This window comes from Hydra viridissima, unplaced genomic scaffold (assembly GCF_058129835.1).
Source record: "Hydra viridissima isolate aposymbiotic clone 2 unplaced genomic scaffold, HvirCarnegie_v1 scaffold_9, whole genome shotgun sequence".
NCBI lineage: Eukaryota > Metazoa > Cnidaria > Hydrozoa > Anthoathecata > Hydridae > Hydra > Hydra viridissima.
Genome location: NW_028324308.1, coordinates 9,281,065 through 9,299,932, shown reverse-complemented (window position 1 = coordinate 9,299,932; position 18,868 = coordinate 9,281,065). Strand labels below are relative to the sequence as shown.

The 18,868-nt window shown below is 29.8% G+C and overlaps 2 protein-coding genes across 3 annotated transcripts in view; both read right to left on the bottom strand.

The window, feature by feature from the left end:
- Nucleotides 1-6,563, bottom strand: part of LOC149883914 (uncharacterized) — a 46,187-nt gene extending 39,624 nt beyond the window's left edge. The window contains exons 1-3 of the mRNA XM_090098662.1: nt 6,493-6,563; nt 5,074-6,359; nt 4,016-5,004 (exon numbers count right to left, since the gene is read on the bottom strand). Of these exons, the coding sequence (XP_089954788.1) occupies nt 4,016-5,004; nt 5,074-6,359; nt 6,493-6,539 (2,322 nt within the window). The 5' untranslated portion in view covers nt 6,540-6,563. The remainder of the gene's footprint in view (nt 1-4,015; nt 5,005-5,073; nt 6,360-6,492) is intronic.
- Nucleotides 6,564-9,381: 2,818 nt separating this feature from the next.
- LOC145185793 (lysine-specific demethylase 8-like) lies at nt 9,382-11,150 on the bottom strand. Of its 2 annotated transcripts, XM_090097062.1 has the most exons (2): nt 9,897-11,150; nt 9,382-9,767 (listed from the first exon to the last, which is right to left on the bottom strand). In XM_090097062.1, coding segments are annotated over exons 1-2 (1,215 nt in total). In that variant the 5' UTR covers nt 11,111-11,150; the 3' UTR covers nt 9,382-9,766. The 2 variants fall into 2 exon arrangements, with proteins under 2 accessions (XP_089953188.1, XP_079917935.2); XM_080061809.2 differs by having other exon boundaries at nt 9,382-11,150.
- Between the last annotated feature and the right edge of the window lie 7,718 nt (nt 11,151-18,868).

Here is an 18,868-nt window from a genome sequence, read left to right as displayed (position 1 = left end):
TGATTCTTAACAGACTTAAATCACACAGGTTTTTTAAAATTAAAACCTTGCAATAGACACACAACTGGCCAAAATGATATTTTTCTATTTTTAAACAAAGGCCATCCATATTCAAACGTACGTTTGCTATTATTATTACAATACGTATTGTAATAATAATAGCAAACGTACGTTTGTTATTAAAAAAAATATTGCTTTTTTGTATATATATATATATATATATATATATTTGTATCTATCTATATATATACACATATATATAATATATACATATGCTATAAATTTATATATCATATATACATATGCTATAAAAATATATATTTAGCATATGTATGTATTATATATATGTGTATATATAATATATAATATATGAATATATTATATATATAACCACAACTAGCCTCCTCATTTGTAGTGGCCTTAAAAGCCTTGGGGAGGTGAATAGCATATATATATATATATATATATATATACAGTGGCGTATCTAGGGTAGGGCAGGTAGGACACGTGCCATGGGCGCCAACCTAAAAGGGGCGCAAAAGAGGCTAAGCATAGAGCGAGAAATTACCGAAGAAATTGATTTTGACAGTGTTATTAAGAAATTTGCAGCAATTAAAGCTAGAAAAAAAAATTTTTAATATATGTTACATAAACAAATTGTTTATTTATAATGAATAATGAAGTTTTATTAAAAGTTTGTGTCATCATCTATTAAAAAGTTGTAGTTAAGCACTTTGTGTGGGGGAGGAGGGGCGCGAGATCGGTGTTTGCCCAGGGCGCTATTTACCCTAGGTCCGCCACTATATATATAAATATACATATATATATATATATATATATATATATATATATATATATATATATATATATATATATATATATATATATATATATATATATATATATATATATATATATATATATATATATATATATATATTATATATACATATAATGTATAAAACTATATAGATATTATTTATGTCAACGAAACTCGTTTAATAAAAAATCCAGCGTGGTAGTTTTTCATTTTCAACGCAAGTGTACGAGCATATAAAAACTAGGCACCGCCGATTTGACTCGTAAAATCCGCAAAAAACCAATCCGACTTACTTTGCGGATTAAAACTGTCAGTTCGTAAAAATTTTTCGGATTAATAATCCGAAAACTAATTTACGAACCACTAGCGAATTTTCTTTTTGCGGATTCTCTTTGCTGTTCGGATTATTAATTCGAAAAATTTTTGCGTATCAATTTAACTTTAATTTGCTTAGCGAATTGTACGAATCGCGTTCCGTTCGCGTCACGATTAATTGGTGTGGTTCAAAAAAAATTACATTTTCATTATGTGCGCGTCCTATAAATAGTGGATTTCTTTTTTATTTTCAATCAGTCCTATTTGGAAATCTTAACCTACAACAATGCGTTCAACAGAACAAGTCTACTATTCTTCACCTACATTTATTACTGTAAGCCATTGTTATATTATTTTGATTTAAAAGTTAAGAAACTGAATTTTTGCGGTTTTTTTTTTTTTTTTTTTTTTTTTGTGGATCGAATTCCTTTGCGAATTATTTCGCATTGCGGACTGCTTCAATTAGTGGTAAGCATGGAATTCTCGAAACTATTTTTGTTTCGATACATTACGAAACGAGACTCGTAACGGAACTCTTCTCGAAATGTGTTTGAGTTACGAGAGTAAAGTATTTAAACTTTCGGGAAATTTATTTCGATCGGGTCCCGGTTGTTACGAGAATCATCACGAGAATGGTTTCGAGTTTCCCGAAACTCATTTTTCCCGAATTTTCATTGTCTCATTACGAGAATTATTTGTGTTTCGGGATATTTCGGGATATTTCGAGTTATTTCGAGTTCCAGAAATGATTTGCAAAAAATTTGATTAACCAGTAAATCAGTTGAAGTACACATTTTTAGGACATTTGACGAGCGCTACAGTTGATTTTTGTTTTCTTTTTTTAAAAAACACAATTAAAGGTTGAAAATATCAATTTAAAGTCTTTTATTATATTACTTATCAAGACTAAGGTTAGGACTATTGTAATTGTAATTGTAAAAATTAAATACAATTACACATTACAAAACAATAATTTTGTATTGTAATATTACAGAAACAATAACAAAATTTTACTTTGGTATTGTATTGTTGTGATGAAAAACAATTACAATAAGTATTGTATTGTTTTTCTTCTAACAATGCAATAAATTTCGAGAACTATTGTATTGTTTTAATGAAATAAAATTACAATAAAAATTGTATTGTTTTGATGAAAACAATTACAATAACTATTGTAGTGTATTAAATTACATTAAAGTAGAAAAGCTAACGTATTTTAACGTATTTATATTCATCTCTTAACGTATTTATATTCATCAGTTTTTTGTTAATTTTTTAAAAAGTAAATGTACTATGTATAATTTAAATAATGTAATTTTTTAAAATTTTATTACACTGTTTCAATGGTCGAGCGGTCTGAGGTATGTGTCCCGTTATTAGAAAGTCGTGAGTTCGATCCCGAACAATCTATGACGTTTCGCGATTTGACTATTTCTTTAACTTCATCGCTTCTTCAAACTACGTCACATTGCAAAAGCAAACCATCCTCAAAGCAAATTATGACCATTGAAACATTTTTTATTATTATTTTTTTTATTTTCTCGATATGTATCGAAATTCAGCTGTCGCGCTCGTCAAATGTCCTAAAAATGCGTACTTCAACTGATTAACTGGTTAATCAAATTTTTTGCAAATCATTTCTGGAACTCGAAATAACTCGAAATAACCCGAAATATCCCGAAACACAAATAATTCTCGTAGTGAGACAATGAAAATTTGGGAAAAATAAGTTTCGGGAAACTCGAAACCATTCTCGTAATGATTCTCGTAACAACCGGGAATTTCCCGTAACGTAACGAAATGTTACGAGAAATTAGTTGATTTTTCGAAATCGCTCTCGTAACTGATCGAAACCTCTCGTATCGTAACGTAACAATTTTCTCGATTGATTTTTCCCGAAACGTTTCGAGAATCCCTAGCTTAATTAAGGGATTCCCAGACAGCCTACGACACTGGGTCAGATATATAATATTCGCCATTTTTTAAAAATCTTTTTTAAAACGCTTTCAGTTTTAACGAAAATTAATTAGTTGCATCGCGCAATAAGCAGACCTGGTTTCCATCAATCTTTTTATTATTTTTTAAATGTATTATAACGAAAGTATTATAACGAAATGAAATTAATAGAAGATTTCAAATAAAGGTTGAACGTAGAATGTGAGAATGTAGACAAATTGAAAAATAACTATTATTGTATTAAACGCTGGTTTTTTTAATTAAAAAACCGGTTTGAAGGCAGTGGCGTACCAACATGTTTTGGGGCCTAGGGCGGCACTTGGTAAATGGGGCCTATATATATATATATATATATATATATATATATATATATATATATATATATATATATATATATATATATATATATACTACATTAATGAATGTATGTATAACACATTATCTTTCTCCACTTTCTTGAAAACGTTTGTAATAAACAAAAATTAGCAAATACCATCTATATCATTATCTATCAGTTTATATGTTTATATAAATATATCCATTAACGCCATTTTATCATTTATAGAAATTCATTTATGTACACAAATGATTAAAACATTAGTTTTGATTATTTATTTTAAATGATAATACAATGATGTACAATGTACAGTAAAAAAAACAGATTTACAGCAAAGAGTTACCTCTAGAAACACATTAAAATGCTTTCTTGCGAGCCTTGACTTCTGCAAATCGTTTGATTAACTCATCAAAATTCACATACTTTGCAATTTCGTTTTCTACTGATATTATGGCCAAGCTCGTCAAACGAGACTGGCTCATTGTAGAGCGGAGATAGTTTTTAATTAATTTCAATTTTGAAAAACTCCTCTCACAAGAAGCCACGGACACACATATAGTTAGAAACAGTTTAAGAGCTTCAGTCACGTTTGGCAACGATTCACGAAAGTCCATTTCGATGATAAACTGAAGCATTTTCAAGGATGTCCATGCAGCTGCAATGTCTAATTTGATGCCAGAAGCCTTCAGATGCCTTCTTAGCCTCTTTATTTCAGGCAGCATTTCTTCCTCCTCTACATCATTGAAAGTTTCTGAAAACTGATGGGCATAGGTTACAATTTCTTCATCAGTTGCCTTCAAAAGATTACCTGTGTGTACAACAGCAAACTTTTCATACACAGTGTTCATCGAGGTCAAACGTTTTTCTAATTCTACATGAAAGTGGTCAATGCACTCGAACATAGCACACTTCAATTCTTCCTGTGGAGTTAAACCTGCATCTTTAGCAGTTTCTCCTGGCATCATCTTTTTCACTCGCTTGCGTTTTCTGCTTTCAATATCAATGCCCATTTCAGCACAAGTCTGGGTCGCATATTCTACAGCATTATGGACCAGAATTTCTCGACTCTCTACTAAAAAGGTCTTCAAGCTTTTCAGCTTCACAACACACATTTCCAAGCTAATACCTTCGATTTGAAGATATTTTTGGGCATGATTCACCTCGAGTAGAATGTGGTACCACAAATACAAGAAGCAAAGGAAATTGAAATTACAAATGTTTGTCATCAACACCTCCGCTGCTCCTCTCGTATCTAGGTTTTCAGAAGCATCACAAAGCTTTTCCACAGCCTTAACCAACTTTTCGAAATGTTTGAAGATTGGTTTCACGGCATCATGATGAGCACTCCACCTGGTATCATTAAGTCTCTTCACTGTCACTCCAACGGTTTCTTTTAGGACCTCCCATCTATGTGTTGAACATGAAAAAAACGTGTACACACTTTCCAAAGTTCCAAAAAATGTGACACAAACAGAAACACTACCAAAAGCATGTACGCCACATAAATTAAGCGAATGGTTAGCACAAGGCACAAATATTGCTTTTGGATTAAATTCTTTAATTCTGGTTTGTACTCCTGTATGAATGCCAGACATTGTCGTGGCATTATCTTATCCTTGGCTTCGACAAAGCTTTAAATCCAAGCCGTCCTTTTCAAGAGATTGAACAATTTCCTGTGTTATGGAGTCTGCCTTTTTCCCACTTAGAGGAATAAAACCTAGAAATGATTCTTTCACTTCCACGTTCCTGTTGTCAATTTTCACATACCTTATGACCTGACTCATTTGTTCAGTGTGGGATATATCTGGCGTGCTGTCAAACAATATGCCATAGAATTTAGCTTTCTTGATTTCACAAATTAATTCTTGTTTTACAGCATCGCCTAAAAGAGATATAAACTCATTTTGCACTGCAGGCGATAAATAAGAAACTGGAATCAATCCTGATTCCAATGATTGCTGAAGCCGTATGCTGTGCTCCTTTAAAACAGGGTCATAGTTTGAAAGGAGGCTAACAAATTCCAAGAAATTACCACGGTTTTCAGAAGCAAAGTCTTCCCTGTGGCCTCGAAAAGGCAAATTCTGCTTTGCCAAAAAAAGTGTTATATCTAAGAGACGATGCAAAATGTCTCTCCATTTCTTCTTCTCTCTTTCCATTACGTCTTGGTGAGCAGCGTCGATGGTTTTGTTTTGGAGAAGCCTTGCTTCAAGTGTTTTCCATTTTTCTAAATTGTTAATATGCAATTCAGAGTTTTCGTGATCTGATACTTTAGGATTCAATTTCCACCAACTATTGAATCCTGTGATGAAACTTGATTTGGTCGTTGGATTATCGTTCTTATTAAACAACTTGCAACAAAAGCAAAACAGTGATTTTTTTTCATGAGAATAGACCATCCATTTCCTCAAAATCTGTTCTCCACTTGGAAGCTTCTTGTAAAACCAGCTTTTTGTCAGCTGCCTAGTTTGACCCTTTGAATTTTCTCCTGGTTTTTGAACTGGATCAAATGGCCCCTCCAAGTTCTGGTAAATTTCACTGCCTTGTCTTATAACATCGATTCTGAGATAATCTGGCATTGGAGTGGGCCAGTTTCCAACATCATAATTTAATGTTAAATCTTCTGATTCAGAACGTATCGAATTGGTTATGTCTTCTTCTTCTTGCCTTTTGTATTGTTCTTCTTCTCCTTTTTCTTGTTCTTCATTGCTTGTTTGTTCATTCCGTTGGCCATAGCTTGTACTTGGGCCTTCTAAAGATTCAGGGCCCTCCTCTGGCCCTGCTTCATTGTTTGCCTGGGATAGTGCCCTTTTAGTAAATTTAAGTATTGAACCCGACAACCGTTGTAGTTCTTGTTCTTTGGCTTTTTCTTTTTTCTTCTTTTCCCATCCACTGGGATAGTTTCGTTTCATGTTATCAACAGGTCTCTTGACTCTGAAAATAATTGTTCTATTTTAGACAATAAAGTATTTAGAAAATAAAACAAACCTTCGCGTTACGGGGTTTGAAAACGAACCAAACCTAATAAATAAACACTGTAAGATAAAACTGTCAAGTTTTGAATTACATTTTTCGGCTATTTTCTTTGAAAAATTTCAGTATAAGTAACAGCATAACTAATGATGTTTTCACTTCGCTTGTTAGTAGATATCTATTTAAAGTGAAATGTGCGCACATGAAAATGTAAAATTTCTGGTTTTAAAATTCCATTGTTCTATCGTTGTAGGTTTTCAATGGCCTATTGTTCTATTAACGCATCAGAGCTTCGCATGTCTCCACGAATAAAGTTAGGTAATTCTTAAGGTGTGTTTAATAACGTTTTTCATTGGAATTGTTTTTTGTCATTATTCGTGGTTTTATTTTAGAGACAGGTTGGCAGAGATTGGCTGTCTCAACGGGAGTTGTTTATTCTAGAATTTTCTTAAGGGAATTGTTTGATTGCCTTTTATTGCTAATGCTTTCACGAGTATTTTCAGAGCAGCTGTTCAAAGGGGAATTCAGATGTTCTCATTGTATATTAATGTGCCTCTAATTTAGTTAGTTGTTTGTTTTCTGTTTTGACGTATATTATATTTAATATATTATTTATTATATATATTATATTTATTATATTTACAACTATTGTTGTGTTTATTATATTAATTATATTAATTATATTAATTATATTTGTTATATTAATTATATTTATTAAATTTATTATGATAATTATATTTATTATATTTATTATATTTATTATATTTATTATATCTATTATATTTATTATAATTATTATATTTGTTTTAATTATTGTATTTATTATATTTATTAATGTTCACAAATAAGCTAGATATTAATTTGATTTATGAACCATAAGAATAATATGGAGGATTTAAAAAAAACGATTTTAATTTTAATGTTTTCGGAATCTGGGGCCCCCAAGATGAATGTTATCATGGTTTCGGGCTTAAATTTGTCCATTCCACCTATGGAAATAGCTCCTTCCATATGGGAAATTCGCAAGGACGAGCAAACAATATCAAAACTAAATGTTTTCGTACTACTCATAAAAATTGTTTACCAAAATAGGCTAGGCCTACTCATTTTTAAGGTCAAAATTAGTTATTAAAAACCAAGTAATTAAATTGACAATACGGATAGTGTTTAAGGACAGGCCCCTTATGTGGCTTCAACATAAAACGACGTGTGATATAAAATTATAACCTGATAACTAAAATCTTCTCACGCAGCCTTGTTAGGCCTATATGCAGGAATAAAATTATAACTTACCATGTAACTTGGTGATGACGAACTGAAGACGTGATTTGCTCTCGAATTATTGAGGTACTGAATGATAGAGTATATTAATCACATTAACGAAACAACATAAACGAATCTATTTATTAGCACTCGCGGGTGTGGGGGAGGGAGCTTCGCGGAGGGCCTCCGAAACAGTCACGGTGGTTGTTATTGGCCAAGATGTCATTTCAATTTCTTACATCTTGGTTTGTTTGCTGTGGATGTTTATTATCTTGGCAAGCAAATACGATCATGTTTCAGGTTCATTTTTGTTGTAAACAATTATGATTACAGAACAAAAATGTTGACTATTACAAAATCCGGCTGAAGTAAAAAAAATATAAATTGTATTAACATTTGGGGGCCTACTCCCAGACGGGGCCTGGGGCGGACCGCCCCCCCCGCCCCACCCTCGGTACGCCACTGTTTGAAGGTCACATTTTATAAATTCTACATGTGATAAAACAATTATGAACTAAATTTCAAAAGTTTCTTCTTTTAGGAAACAAAACTGTTGAATTCTTTTTTAAAATTTATTATGAAAGTACATTACTTGCATTACAGTTTATTCTCTAATAAATCAAAAAACGGCTATTTTCATAGCACAAAAAATTGTGCAAGATAAACATAATATAACGACTTTTTTAACGTAAAAACCAGTCTAGGAATGTATTGCTTTTGTGAGCTAAAATATCATTAACTTATTATTCTCAAAATGGCGAATATTAGGGTTTTTAGTGGGATTTTTGACAACATTGACTTCGAATTAGAGCACGTTCCGTTGATTTTCAGGTCCATGTTTTTATATTTTTCTGAACCAGCATAAAATTCTCTATCATAATCAATCATAAAAAAAGAGAGAGGAGGGGGTGGGGGGTGGGGGTGAAAGTTGAGTAGCGCCCATATTATATTTATACGATAACTATTTTAAAACTTTTAAAATTTTCAATAACTCGTGGAAGTTTATAGGAAAATATTCTAAGAGCAAAACCTATACAAATTAAAATTGTCGGGGGTTCGGAAGAAGAGCAGATGAAATTATTTATTCCCCACCTCATCCCTAAAAAGTAAACAAACAAGTTTTCATTTGACAACTCTGAAACCACTTCCTCTGTAATACTGAATTATTCCAATATTAATGCAAATTTAGCTCTAACTGAATTTTTCTTTTTTAACTCATTTTTTCGATTCCTTTATTCTAATATTTTACAGTTGTACTTTATGTCTATGGGGATTTGTACTTTATGTCTATGGGGATGTCTTGGTGCAATTTTACCAAACATCCCTACAGACGTAAAAGCGATACTAATTTATACTGATAATATTTTATCTATTTGTATTATTCATTTATTATTACAGTAATATTCTCCCATTCTAAATGTTAGAAGAAATTTATTAATTTTAACAATAATTACATTTAAATTTATTTTTAAATATTTTTTTTTAGTATAAATTACTTTAAATAGAAGTTATTACTTTAAAAACTAATGTTAAAATTTATGAAATTACTATATTTAGAAAATATTTTTTTAATTTTAGAACAAATTGAGAAACAAGATAAAACATTAAAAAAAATAATAATAATAATTTAAAAAAAGAAAATTAAAAAATAATAAAAAACAAAAAGAAACAATTTAAATATAAATACTGTGGGGACAATTTGTCTGATGAGAACCCAAAGTTAACCTCTCTTTTAAGGTTTTTTCTTTAACTCAAAAAATATCTAAAGATAAAAACTGTATTATTTACAAAATTTACTGATTTCTCTGTTTTTGTATTTAGATTTGTAACAGTAAATTTTGAAATTTGACTTGACGACTTAAACCAAATTACTCTCAACAAAGAGCATGAAGTTTCAATATTGTTTTCCACAGATGTGATACTTTAGCTATATGCCAATATATACTAAGATCGTTTGAACAAGCATTTAATAATAACATTTCTTCTGAAGCATACTTAGTTGAAGTTTCCTTCCACAACTTTAGATGTTATCTTCATAAAAACTTGATTTATCAGATAACTGTTTACAACATCTAATGAATCTGATTCATCAAATCACTGTTGAATCTGAAAAATTTTGTTATTGAGTTAACTGTTTACTTTCACAAAATTTTACTTAATAGTAGTTTACTCAATTACAAATTTTTAGACTTTAGGGAACACACAATTCAAACAAAAAGTAAAAGTAAAGTTTACCACCAGAAGCTAACAGAAAAACTTGTTTCAAGAGAACGAACATAATGCCACCATTTTGGTGGAATATATAACATTTCTCCTTGTTTAAGAACACATTCAAAGTAATTTGTGTGCAAAAACATTGGATACTTATCAGTATCAACATTTTCTACATCAACTTGGCTTGTGTTACTAAGCATTGTTGAATTGTATGGGTAAAGATTTTCAGAGTCTTTATGGTCATATAAACGAATATACTTTTCACCCAAAACTTGCACAAACAAATTATGATATGGATCATGATGAAGAGGAGAAACTGTACCTTTTGGTCCAAACCAAGCATGAGTCATAATCTTATTGTCTTCTTTTTCTGAGAGACAGCAATAGTCTGGTACACATATATCATTACGCAGTTCTGGTATTTGCTCAAACAATTGATGTTGGGCCAAATAACCAATACTATTATTTGTACAGATATACTTGTCAATAAATTCACCTATAGTAATGAGCTTTTGTGTCCAGTCTTCAGATGTATATTTATCGCCAATTTCAATAGGTACAGTTCTTGAGCCAGCAATTTTTTTAATGTAATCAATACTCCATTTTCTAATTGAAAAAGCAGGCCAGTGTTGTACACATTCTGTTATAATTATAGGAATTTCTCCAGACATGTAAATTTGCTCAAAAGTAAACAAAGACGGAGGTTTGATACGTAACAACAAATGGCTTTTAGAAATTTTTGGAAAGTTATCCACTTTCTTCTTTTTACTAATTGGCTCTTTTTCATATGGAACATATGCAGTATTATTTTCTTGGCTACACATATTTGAATTTTGAATTGAATTTAAATATGTTATTTTTGACACTACTCGTGCAAGAACGTTTTCAAATATTGGTGCACCCATCATGAGGCCCATATCACACGTATGAATAGCTAGTAGGTAGTGCTCCATCTTGGCTAAAGATAATGCTTTTGTAAGAGATGCAAAAGTATACAAATACCTCCAAGTGATATTTACGTTACTCCAGTGTCCCGTATTTAATTCTTCCCATGATATATCTAATAAGTTCTGAGAAAACGAAACAGCTTTTAAAAAATCATTATTTAAAAATGCGACCCATGCTAATTTGCATTTCTTCCCAAGCACAAACTCATGGAGAGAAACAAGATTTTCATAAACTATCTCTTGATTTATTTCATTGGCAATGTCATTAAGACCGTCAACGGTGCTCATTTCAGAATAAAGGTGAGTTTCCACTCGTCCGTTTTAGCCACGGGAAAGGGGAAGGGATGGGAAAATTAATCATGTGAGCATGCGCAGTGAATAATTTTCAAAATTAAATTACAAACTGTGCATGCTCATGTGATTAATTTTCCCTTTCCCTTTCCCTTTCCCTTTCCCTTTCCCTTTCCCTTTCCCTTTCTCTTTCCGTAGCTAAACGGATGAGTGGAAACTCACCTTAACACAAGTTTTTTTGCCCACCGATTTAAACCGTTTAAAAAATCATTTTCAAATCGAGTTAGAAAAATACTGCGTCAAGTACGACAAATACTCTGAGATAAGATTAAACCGTACTTTTTATTATTTTTTAAGCTTAGAAACTGCCCAAATTTTTTCCTTTAGTCCAATATTTTTATTATACTTCTGGAATAGTGTAACACGTGTTAAGAAAATGTTTAAAGGAAAATTTGAGTCGTCGTCAGTGATCACAATTTTTTTCCGAAAAAGTGAAACCAATTTTTGGCACGCACAGCCTTAGGACGCACAGCTACTTTCTGAGCCGATATTCTTTATGGTGCTTTAGTTGTTGTTTTTTTTTTATGATAACGAATGCTCGTCTTTCCGTGATAATCTTGTATTACATGCTGTTGAGAAACATTGAATCTCTTGGCTAAGCTACGCTGTGAAACACCATCCTTATTATCAATCGATTTTTCTACGCGTTTTATAAGGCATTTTTCTTGAAGACCACTTCCAATCGCTCTGATCCTATATTGTTCTCCTTTTGTTGCAGTATATCGTACATGGTTGATAATGGGACATTTTCCATGTGAAATTGATTAACAATAAAATTTTGTCTCCATTTGGATGCAAATCCAAAAAAGCGTACACTCGTTTTCGGAGTGCCTTTTGATTATTCATACTTTTAGACACACTTTGACAGCGGATACCTATATCAAGGAGTATCTGAAAAGGAGGTTGCTGATTTCTTTTAACAACCACATTATTTCTATAAAGTTATTTCTATACCTGTTTATACATTTTGTTTTATACAGTTCTGACCTGTTTAGCATAGATTCATTACTCTAGGAAGAAAATTGAGTGGTATAAAATTTGTTTCAAAATCATCCGATCCGCTCCTATAGCCCCGAAGAGTCCTACTTGTCAAATGTGAAAGAATACTTGAGAAAGAATGCAAAACAATTGGACAATTCATCTAATTTTTTGATGCCAGATGCTGCAATTGCAACTTTGATGGTGGTTAAGTGTCAGATGTCGACTTTTGCACTGTTAATATGAAATCAAAATCTTAAAGAAAGAAAAATCGATATTTATTTTGAATTGTAAAAATAAATTTGCATTACTTTTTTGGTTATTATAATTGAGGCATATAACCAGAATTCCATATACAAAAAATTAAAGTAGTACAATAATGTTTTATGACAAAATAAAAGTAAATATACAACAACAACAACAACAACAACAACAACAACAACAACAAATTTCAAAATTTCACCATTTTATATAAAAAAGTAAAATTTTATCAATCTTCTTGCAAATGGTTGTCTTTATATTTAAAAAAAAAAAAACAAAACGATAACGGACTGACTCATAGTTTTACAACCGACGCTCGTTTGAAATATTCTTTTAAAAAATATCTCCAGTAATAGGGACCAGCCTGTTATTGTTAGACAAACAGCTGGGAACAGTCTAAAAACGATGAAAAAATGAATTATTTTGAAAAAAAAGTTGAAACTAAAAATCTCTGTAACAAATTTATTTTTGAAAATAAACACTTTTGAAAGTAAACTTTAATTTGCATTGAAAATCCTACTATGAGAGTCGTATTTCATGATAAAATTCTTATTTTGGAACGTTTGATTCTTTACAAAAGTTGAGAATCCAGAGGCTGATTGATATTGATACTTAACAGATAAATTGTTCCCAAAGCGTCCATATACTTAAAAAAAAAGTTGGTTTTTGTTTCTTTTAAAAAGAATTTGCAAAAGAAATTGATGAGGGTTTTATTGTTAATTTCAAATAACAAATATTTAAAAAAAAAAAATGACATACGTAGATCAAAATGTGTTAAATTGAAGACTATATGAAGAAAAATTAAAGATCAATAAATCCACGACAGCTTTAAACTAAGTACATTGTTTGTAGACGTCTCTTGTTTTTTGTCTTTGTTTTTTAGTCTGGGAAAGGGGGAACACTCGTCAATGGGTTACTTTCAACCCATTTTAAGATTTATCATGATATTTAAAATCACCGCTTAAAACTTTTATTGCTGTTTCATCTATGAGTAATGTATGTATGTATGTATGTATGTATGTATGTATGTATGTATGTATGTATGTATGTATGTATGTATGTATGTATGTATGTATGTATGTATGTATGTATGTATGTATGTATGTATGTATGTATGTATGTATGTATGTATGTATGTATGTATGTATGTATGTATGTATGTATGTATGTATGTATGTATGTATGTATGTATGTATGTATGTATGTATGTATGTATGTATGTATGTATGTATGTATGTATGTATGTATGTATGTATGTATGTATGTATGTATGTATGTATGTATGTATGTATGTATGTATGTATGTATGTATGTATGTATGTATGTATGTATGTATGTATGTATGTATAAAAACGTAAAGACCAAAAACAAAAATTTTAAAATCATAATTCATTTTTAACATGCTGGTTTCGGACCTTAAACAAATGGAGGGGCGCGTTATTAAGTCCAACCTTTCCTAATCATGCATGCTTTTTAGTGCAAGTCCCTCCTCATGCGGTTATTGAAATAAATTTAAAAAGTTTATTGTTTCGCATTTTTAAACTTTTCTTTACTCATGCATTTAAAAATAATGCTAAAACGTTTGCATTACGTCGACAACTCATCTATATTCATTGATGAAATGGATATCAATAAGTATTACACTTTTATTTAATATAATAGTATTACATTTATGTTATATAATATTCAATATTATATATTTATTTTATAATATAATTTACAATAGTATTATATTTCTATTTTGTTAAAAGTAATCATTGTATAGTCAACAGAAAAAAAAAACCATTTACTTCTTATTAAAAGTATTTTATTCTGAATATTAAAAATTGTAATAAAATTTATTATATAATAAACTCTGCGAGTTTTTTACGGCATTGGAAAACTACATACTGACTACAAAACGCGCCATTCAAATAAATTAGGTGCTCAATTTTATTTTATTTTTTTAGTTATCGACAACAACTAGAAAGAAAGTGTCAGCAACAATCTATACAGGTCACAAAACAATTTATATCAACAGTTTTACAAGTACACGGAAGTAATCTATAAACACACAAATGTAAAATCTTCTAGAAGATACGATTTTTTTCCAAACAACAATATCAGGTTTCTTCTTGTAATAGCAAATGAGAAAACCTGTCTGTCGCTTTATATGAAGTGTATAACAACAAAAATTTAATCGCGACATTGAAATCATATACAGGAATTGAGAATAATAAGATTTTTTAAAGAACCTCATCCTAATTTTTTAATTATTTATAGGTTAATGTTCTCACGTCATTTTGATAACGTCCTTAGTCTGTTATCATTTGTAAAGATCGAATTAACACTGTTGTAATATAATATCCTATTAATGAATAAATAAAATAACCGTAGTTAAAAAAATACATTCGAACGCGCATTCGATTACATAATTTGACTTAAGCGATTCTAACGGAGTGCGAATTGCGAAAGAAATATTAACCGGTTTGCAAGCATCAGCTTTATACATAAATCTCTTTAATAGCTGTTCTTTTATTGCTGTTTATTAACAATATTTATTGTAACATTTTTATTTGCTTTTAAAATTAAGTTTGTTATACACGAGCGTGACCTTCAATTTTGATTTTAAAAATATGGTGGGTTAATTTCTTTTTCTAGCGATTTCATTCAACTAATCAAGTAAAGTTTATTGAGTTATAACTTACAAATGATAAAGAAATGTTTTGAAGATTAATAACTATTAATATTTAATATTGAATGTAATAATTTAAGATTTTGACATCTGTTATCATTTAACGTGTTATCGCAAACTAAAGATGCTGTTATTTAACTAAACAGTGATTTCCTGGTAAATCATTTTGCGAAGAAAACCGTCTTCAGTACCCAGATTTGGTTACAGAGTAATCAAATAAAATAACATATTCTTCACAGAAAATTACATTTAGAATCAGTGAGCTGACTTTGAAATTCTTGTAAGTTATTCAGTTTTTAAACGGCCAGAAGATTAAAAAAAAAAAAAATCAAAAAAGATTGATTAGGTTTTTTTTTACTATACTTTGGCTTATCAAACGATAACTCATTTAACTATCGAACAACTTAGTTAATTAGCGAATGATTTTTATCACAAATTTACATACCTTTTTTGTAGTAAGAAAAGCAAATTTGGAATTCTTCATTATTCATGTTTTTTTTTTGTTTTTTTTAAGTTTGGACTTCAGGTATTGGTTCTTCTTCAAGATGAAAATAAAAAGTTTTGCTCTACTTTTGCTGGTTTCTACCGTTTTGGTTAACAACGTTTGGTCTCTAACGTTGCAAGGTCAAGTTCATCGAGTGTATACGGGTAAAAGAGGAGTGCAATACAATAAGTCGGTAAGAAATAAAGATTTATATTTCCTTTAAAAAAAGTTGTATGAATATAATATGTATTTAAACACTATCGAGCGTGCGTGGTTCCTTACTTGGCTAGCGATTGAGACTTCGATCTTAAATGAAATTTCTAATGTGGTCATTTAAAGCTATTACCTAAGAACCTACTTTTATTACTTGTAAATTTATTGGATTCTTTGAAAGTCACCATGGCTTGCGTTTTTACGGTCCCCTCTGCCCATTAAGGTTAACACCAGAATATAACACAATAAAAACAATAATACCAAATAATAATAAAAATTAATAAGAACAAATAATAACAAATAACAATAAAAATAGTAATAAAAGCGAAAAAAAATTAATAAAAAATACAAGTATTAAAAAAATCATCTATAAATAAATGAAATAAGAAAAATATTAAAAAAAACAAAAAAATAAAGGTAAAAGAGAAAAAAAAAAGTAACGGATGAATATTAATTATAAACTCTACATTATAGTAAAGTTATTTAAAATATCACTAAATTTAAAATAAAACTTAATTTTCTACTAATTAAAAAGATTGCCCTTATCAAGCAGTCAAATACGTTTTCACATTTTTATTGTGGCAAGAAAATTATGCCATATTTCTTTTTCATGTAAACCAGCCGTGCAGGTAAATTTTACTGAAATCCTGAAATGGTAAAAAGTTTCAGTTCAGAAAACCGTAATTTAGATTTTCTTTAAAATTCAACTAATCATTACAGCATTCATTTTTTTTTTCATATAAAAAAAGAACATATAAATTTATTAAATTATAGTCGACATATATAATTTATTAACTATATATTGAAAAATGTCGGTCTGAAATGAATATATGAAGTGCTATTCTTAGTTTTAGAAAAAAATCATATCAGAGCCATTATTTCAATAAAAACCTGTATAGACATCCTTTGAAATCCTGACAAAGGCTGATTTGGATCTAAACCAACCATTATAACAAATCTAGCACAGAATTGGATGTTTTCAAAGCAGAGCTTCAAAATCGGATATTTTGTAAATATACGTTCAGAAAACATCCGGTTTTATCGTATGTCTTTTTTAACTCAGCCTTTATCAGGATTTTATCGGATGGCAAAGTTTCACTCTTTTAAATAACCGTAAGTGTTTTTGATTGTGAAGAGAGAATAATTCAGATTTTTATCAGAACAGTAGCAATTACTTTCTATAGTTGAAGATAAAACTGTTTCTAATTATAAGTTGAGGCAAATCATGGAGAAGTTGAATTTGCTAGATCTCAAGTATAAAATTGTTTTCGATTTAAAGTTTAAAGTACTATTTAAACTATTAAGACATTTTGGAAAAACATTTTGTTTATGGTAAGAAGGAAATTCTATATTTGAATCAACTCGACAAAACTAAACAATAAAACAAAACGAACTCGTTTCAGTATCCTGGATTTTTGTATCTTGATGCATTTTTTTTTGTATTAGATGCATTATTTGAGCAATTGAATTCTCTAACATAACTTCATTTGTTAATTGGTGTTGTTGCACCACTAAAAAAATTTTTTTTAGATACCTGGTTAAGGTCTAATGATTGGTAAAGTTAAACGTTTTCTTCAGCAGGGCTACCACCAGGGAAACCACCACCAGGGAAATAGCTGGGAAAGAAATAGTTCAAACAAGAAATATATTTTCAAGAAAAGTTAGATTCTTTTGAAAAAAGTACTTTAAAATTGCATGTACAAGGAGACAATAATCTAAAGAACTTGTTTCTTTCGGTACAATAGGTTACTATAAATATAGGTATGAAAATTAAATGCTACTTTGAAAACATACATTCGACTGTGTATGTCGTGTACAATTATATTTGGAACACTATAACAAAGGATTGAGCAACTTTGCTGAATACTACGTTGAAAACATTTATAGAAAGCTTAAACCAACACGGACAAAGTTTAAAGATAACCAGACCATTGAGACAGTGTGTGTGTATGTGTATAAATGTGTGTATACCAATATTTGATTCATATAAGAAAAGCAATTTCCATTCGAAAAAAGAAATTTGTTATGTAATAAATTTCTTTTTTCGAATGGAAATTGAAGAAAAGACTTCCAGTACAATTCAAAATTCTCTAATCGGAGGTAGAGCAGGGGGGATGTTTATCACGCTTTTTGGATTTTGAACTTCTTTTACTTTTAGTTCTTTTTAAATTTACTTTCAAGCTAAAGCTAAACTTTGCGCAACGGTAATTCATCTATTTTAAAATAAAGGATGATTTCATAAAAATCAATAAAACAAATTTTGATGTAAAACTGTTCCTAAAAGACCTGTGAGACAATAATCTCATCCGATAGGATGGTTTTCATACAAAGGAGGATTGAGAATGTTATATTAAATATAAAGGGTTAGAGGTGGGCCAAAGAATATTTTTTGTGTTATGCAAAATGTGCTCTACTTCTAGTAATAAAAATAGACCTATTTAAGTTTCGTTTTTAGTCTTTTTTTAAATGTATTTGCTGTTGATTAATATCAATGAAAAAATTAAAACGGGGCTTTTTATTTCTGACATATATCAAGAGTTACACTCCCATTTATATTAACTATATGATCTTTGTAAATTTACCTCAAAAATTTTGTATTAAAGTAAACTTGACATTGATTAATATTCTCAAATGAGTACAAAATTTAATTAACATACATTAAAATAAGTATACGATAAAAACATGATATATATAAATGTTTGGTAAGATAAAAATATTTAAAAAACATAAAATAATTTTTGCTCTACATGATGGAACGGTCTCAAATCAAGTATGACATGATTTTACACAGAGTTTCTGACGCATGATCATGAATCAAATGATTTTAAATCGAATCTTTCTTATATATTTTAAAAACACAATCATTATGACAAACAACCCGCATCACAATCTACTCCGCGCTCTCCTAAGTTAACTTTTATGTTTTCAATCATCTGCAAATTGTCCAAACCAATAAGTGTTTTATTAAAGAATCACAGAGAACGAATACTTACATACAAATGATTACTTGATTAACCAAGTAATCATTTGTATTACATCAAACAAAATTTTTTAGAGTCAAAGATTAACTCTAATTTATTAACAC

Coding starts and splice junctions, on each gene's coding strand:
- LOC145185793 (XM_080061809.2), bottom strand. CDS start 11,110: ATGAGCACCGTTGACGGTCTTAATGACATTGCCAATGAAATAAATCAA.